At 39.6% G+C, this 6,047-nt stretch overlaps 1 protein-coding gene across 4 annotated transcripts in view; it reads right to left on the bottom strand.

Moving 5' to 3' along the window:
- Positions 1 to 6,047, bottom strand: part of ITPR2 (inositol 1,4,5-trisphosphate receptor type 2) — a 533,709-nt gene that overhangs the window by 88,350 nt on the left and 439,312 nt on the right. For all 4 annotated transcript variants that reach the window (XM_019515702.1, XM_019515703.1, XM_019515701.1 and 1 more), the window contains 2 exons: positions 4,220 to 4,327; positions 2,072 to 2,264 (listed from right to left, as the gene is read on the bottom strand). In XM_019515702.1, the coding sequence (XP_019371247.1) occupies positions 2,072 to 2,264; positions 4,220 to 4,327 (301 nt within the window). The remainder of the gene's footprint in view (positions 1 to 2,071; positions 2,265 to 4,219; positions 4,328 to 6,047) is intronic.

Consider the following 6,047-nt stretch of genomic DNA (forward strand, 5'->3'; position numbering starts at 1 on the left):
TTAGGGGACAGGACTAGGAGCAATGACCTCAAGATGCACCAGATGACATTTAGGTTGGAGATTAGGAGGAACTTTTTGACTATGTGGTTGGTTAAGCATTGGAACAAGCTAATTAGACAAGTTTTGGAATCTCCATCCTTGGAAGTTTTCAAGAGCAGGTTAGACTGACACTTGGCTGAGATGGTCTAGTCAGGGATGACCCTACCTTGAGTAGGGGGCTAGACCAGATGACCTTGTGAGGTCCCTTCTAGTCCTACTGTCCTCTGAATTTCCTGCAAACAGGAAAGATGCATCCTTGGGTTTCCTACACCTTTCTGCTTCCTGTTGGCCTGCAGATGCTCTCAGACTTTTTCCCTGTAAATGAGGGTACAGTTGACTTCTGTAAAACAGAAAAACTTTTCAAACTAAATGTGTTTGTCTCGGGGCCAATTCAGTTCTAATTAACCACAGTTAGAGTCAGTTCAGACTAAACATCCATATTTCACTTGTGATAAACTTGTGCTGCTGACTTCTGGAATTTTAAGATGTTGCACATAACATACTCTAGTTTCAAGCAAAACAGCACTGTGTGATAACAGGGACTCAGACACTGGGTTAGAGAAGGAACGCTACTTGAATTTGATTGTTTTTTCATTATATTATATTGTATTGTCATTACATATTTCACAAATGAAAAGAAATGAAGGGGAATTACTTTCTGAATAAAAAACCAAAACATATCTGCTCTTGCACTGTACAAGTCAGATCTCCTAGTTAGAATGGGGTTAGCCTTGTGTGCATGCGTGTTACTGTGTGTTTTAACTAACCCAGTTCTGCATTGTTAGCAGAGTAATTATTCCAGAATAAAATGCGTGCACGGGGAGTTATTCTAGAATAGCGTATTCTGCAACCACCATTCTGGTTTATTTCTCTATGTAAACAAAGGCTTACACAGACATCAACATAAGTAGGACTGAATTTCACAATGAAATCTTTTCACTGTTTCTGAAAATAGACATATCATTTACAAATTACACTCTGGGAAATGAAACAAAAACTGAAGCCAATGTTTTCATAGCAGCAGAAGCTTCAAATTAAATCATTCCTCTCTGGCTACCCAAACCCCTGCTTGTGTTGACTATATATGGTATTCTTTGCTTCCTTCCTAATCAGTAGTGTAATGTTGCCGTGAGCCCTTAAACAGCTGCTGCATCCTACCTCAGAGGCATCTGCATTTTCATGATAGGTGAAGCAATCTTTTTCTCTCTCCCTCCCCATATATATCACTTCTTTATCTCTCAGGAGTGTTGTGAAGCGTAATTATTTAGTAGGTTTGATTCACCCCCACACGTGCACGTGGCAGCAATATGCAGCTAGTAGAGGCTACTGTGACAGAGGAGGGGCTCAGAGCCTATGACACGACAGCCAGCAGACTATCTTCTGTATCCTCTGTGAAATCCAACAGCAGGGAGCAGTTTTTAACTCCTATATGTGGCTTCTAAAAGAGGCACCCATTGAACCAGTCAATTCAATGCAACAACTAATTGCATCCCCTGGATATTCTGGCCATGCCCTTCTCTGAACAACCCCAGCAAGATCTGTGCCCTCCAGCAGAATGACAGTTGCAAGCAGCTTTATACCAGCTGAAGGGCTGGTTGTAGATATTGTCAATAAAACATTCCCAAGCTTTTCAATGCTCAGTTAGTGACCTGCAAACTTCAAGTATGAGGTAATATTTTTTTCCTTTATTTTTTAATATTAGGGGCCAATATTTCCCTTAGCCTAAGTGGATACAACTCTTTTGAGGTTAATGGAGTTATTCAATTTTAGTCCATCACTTAATTTAGCTGTTAGGGCTCAACCAATCATATTTAAAATATTGTTTTAATTAGTGATTTTTCCATATTTATGTCTCCTTTTGGTGTCTTGCAAGTGTTTCTAGTGACCTGAGCTCTAAGGCTCAGGAAAAAAAATCTTATTGTAAGATCAGGGTGACAGAAAAGAAAAATAAATTAAAATGGAAAATATCTGCATGGGTGATTTACAGGTTTGAAATACCACAACCAGTTTTTCTTAAAACTCTAGTACTTACTTCTAATTTTTTTCTGCCATTTCATTTCATTGTACAGATCCTCTGTCTGCTGGAAGAAGTCATTCACTTTGCTCCCTTGTTCATCTCTCTCTGTTGTATTGAGTACACGACTTTTAGATTCTTGAGTGAGGAATTCACAGATATTTGGGACAGGAAAAACTATTTGTTCCATAGTCCTATCATGACGAACAATCTGTGAATACAAATGTGTGTATTGTTCAGGTACAGAGACTTTTCAAACAGTTCATGATTCCCTTATTACTTGGAGCTTCCTTTTAATTACACAGTAATGTATAATTAAGTTCAATAATATGTTAATTACAGTAAAACAGTGGATGAAAATACCTAAACATATAATTTATAGTAAAACTGTGCTTTTGTTCTCAAACACTGCCTAAAAAAAGATTAGTGATATGCCTCAAGGAAAAAAATGGGATCCAAACAGTCTCAAATTCTGTGGATGTTTTAACTTTGAACAAGTAACAAATATGTACATGTAACTACTGAACATTTTAATACAGAATTTCACTTTGTAGTGGGTACCTATTGCTATAATGATGTATATCATGGAGGTGACTACATGCAACCAGCCCCGTTACACATAGCAGCTAAAATTCACAAGAATCGGATACTTATTTAATGAAGCCAAGGCTTTGCTATTATTAGCATTTTGGAACCAACAGAGTTATCTGAGAATGAGATGGATTCTAGTCCACCTCAGTGCATCATCATCAAAATTCTTTCCTGATTCTGTCTGTGGAGTCTGTGTGAAGTAATGGGCAGAAAACCCATCTTGGCTCTTAGATCCCATGTTTGTAGAGCAAGAAGTTAGAAAAAAAAATACTTTCAAACTGAACAAGCTGGATAATGATCAGAAGCAGAATACATCTAGAACTCTGCAATGGGCCCAGGCCTGCTACTGAAACAGTTTACTTTTTAAAAGATTTTTTTTTTTTTACATACTTTTACCTAAAAGATGGGTGACACATATTTGTGTCTGCCTGTTAATACATGTTTTCATACTGTAAATGCTCAAGAAGAGCTGGCCCTTTGAGAGAACTCTAGGGGTGACTAATTTACCTCTAAATCCAAGAGTTGTGGGGGGAGCATGCAACTAGGAACTGGACTGGCTGCTGGGGTGGAATAAAAGGGCAACCTGAGGTTTATCGGGTGAGAGACTTAAAGAAAAAGAAAGTTATGTGAGCTTTTCTACAGACTGAGACCTCTAGGGAGCAGAAAGACGCCAACAGGAGGCCCAGGGTCAGAAATTGCCTTGGTAGTGGGCTCCCCAAAAAAGGCTTTTGGAAACGGCGGGTACTAGGAACCAGGATTGGAAAGGACTTTCTAGGCTCAGCAGAGCCTGGAAGGAATTTAAAAACAGCTGAAGAGGACCGGTTTTAAGTTGATGTTGAATTGTGATTTTTTTTTTTTAAATAAAAACCAGGCCCTGAGAGGTGTTCGACATGTGTGAGCCTATGTACAACCACACCATACTGTGATCACCTTTATTAACCCATTTTGCCTTAGGTGAATAGTCTCCAAAGGACTGCCAGATGAACCTGTTGTATGAATTCCCTTACAACTGCCAGCCTTGAACTACACCCCTTCTTCTATTGCCAAAGGCACAAAATATCTATCAATATGTGGATGTATTTTACAGTATGGAAAGGAGATGATTAACCAGACCAACCTTGCTCTTTTAAACACAACTTTTAAGAACCGCCACACCATTCCAAAAACTTATTTGCATTGCAGCCAAAGTTTTCATGTGATCAGTCAACTTCATTGGCTTTAAAAGTAGGATTTATTTATTTGAGTGATGCTCTATGGAAGGTTATTTTTGTCGCTAAGACACTGCTGCTATTCAGAGTCATTATTTCCTTGACAAAAAATGTTCCGTATCATGCAGGGATGCTACTGTAAAACAATTGTTTGAAATGTAGCAAGCCAATCCAAAAGTATGTGTGGGCCCTTATTTCTCCGCACCACCCAATATCATGTTATTCAGCTTTTTTCCTTTCAGAAATAATCTACACCATTTAAATAAACTTTGTTGTTCAGAAGAAATCTAAAAGGAAACTATAGAAACAGTAGAAAATAAATGTGCCTCAGGCTACAATATTTTCTTTTCAGTGAGCAACCCTTTACCTCAATCTGCGCTGTGTGATTGGCATAGTACTTCAAGGCTTCATCCCCTTCATCTGGATCAGACCCTGGCTTCAGCATCTGCTGTAATGTTTTATTGTGTCGAGCCAACTAGAAAAAGAAAAATATCCAATTTATTTCCTGTTGCTGCATCTTCAGGTTTACCATCTCTGCTTAACACACACATACCCTTGCTCAACTCACTGGGACTCTGCATAGACAATGAGAAAAATGTAATTTGATGAGAACAATATAAATTTAGTGTTATAAAGCCAGGAGCGAGTCTGCAGCTCAGATTTAAGAATGCCAACTTTGCCAGAAGAACAGACATCGTATTGTAGGATTTTGCACAGATATCCAAAAGTTGGGTAAAAGACCTACTCAGTTAAGTTTTTCTGTAAAATCAGCCTACCTCTGTTAGTCTCACTTTTCCAAATTATGTAATTACATTCCGCAAATCTTCATTTCCTCCATGATTTTAAATAAATGAAATATGTTGCAATACGCAGTTGTGTGGGGTGGCTGGCCATGTTTAATAACTGATATATTACTACCCCAGAGCAGGCTGCATTTCAGCATTAGACAAAATTATTCCTATAAAGTGTATAGAATCTATAAAATAATGTATGTCTTGTTTGATATTAAGGGCTTCTTAAATACAAGTGGGTTATTATTGAAACAGTGAAGGAAGGAAATGGAAATACAAGGACACAGGACAACAGCCATCTCTAATTATCATCCTATTGTCTGTGGATATGGTGAGCAAAGGAGTAGATAAGGATGCAAGATGGTAAAGATGTAAGAGATAATGGAGAAGAGTGAGTGAGGGGAGGTTGATATAGGATAACGCAAAGGGGAGACCCCTTACTTTACCAATCTTGACTTTAATCATAGCAAGAAATCAAATCCCAGTCATCTGCAATCTCTGTGATAGGGAGGTGAACCAAAGGCCCCAGAATATAGAATCTTAATAAAGTAGGCCTGGAAGCGATCACTGGAGAACATCTAATCTACATCCCTGCCTGAAGCAAGATCATCCAAACCATCCCGTACAAATCATATCTAACCTATTACTAAAGCTGCCTTTTCAACCCTGTTACATAGCCACAAATCATAGCATCCTAACCTGTCAGGTAAAGCAGAGGGACAGGGGGACAGTGTCCTACTGCTGAAAGGGTTTTTTAAATACATTCAAAAGATCCAAAGGAAAGGGAGCTGGATCCCTTGCTACAGAGGAAGGCAACCCCCACCACCCCAATGTTTTGTATTAATCGAAGGGGTAAAATTCTTTCCTGACCCCAAATATGGAGATCAATCTGATCCTGAGTGGAGGAGCAACACCCTCTTGCCAGGAACTTCCAGGTTCTAGTCCCTGCAAGACCATTAGCACACTTCAGTCAAAATCCTGCAAGACCATTAGCACACCTCAGTCAAAATCCCCAGTTCTAGCTGTAGTCAGGACCCGGTGTTTCTGAGGAAGGTGGAAATCCCCTCCCACCCCCTGCCCTCCCTGCCCAAAATGTAGCAACCGGAAAGGGAAAAAAATTACTTCCCAGCCCTGTGAAGCAACCTGGAAAGCCCAGAAGCATAGTTTCATAGATGTCAGGGTCGGAAGGGACATTTTACATCATTGAGTCTGATCCCCTGTCCTGGGCAGGAATGAGTGCTGGGGTCAGATGACCCCAGCCAGGTATCTGTCCAATCTCCTTTTAAACACCTCCAAGGAAGGGGACAGCACCACCTCCCTTGGAAGTATATTCCATATTTTGGCAACCCTCACTGTGAAAGATGTTTTCCTGATGTCCAGTCTAAATTTGCTCTCCTTCAGTTT

The sequence above is a fragment of the Gavialis gangeticus genome, unplaced genomic scaffold (genome assembly GCF_001723915.1).
Source record: "Gavialis gangeticus isolate Ggan-Ray unplaced genomic scaffold, GavGan_comp1, whole genome shotgun sequence".
Taxonomy (NCBI): domain Eukaryota; kingdom Metazoa; phylum Chordata; order Crocodylia; family Gavialidae; genus Gavialis; species Gavialis gangeticus.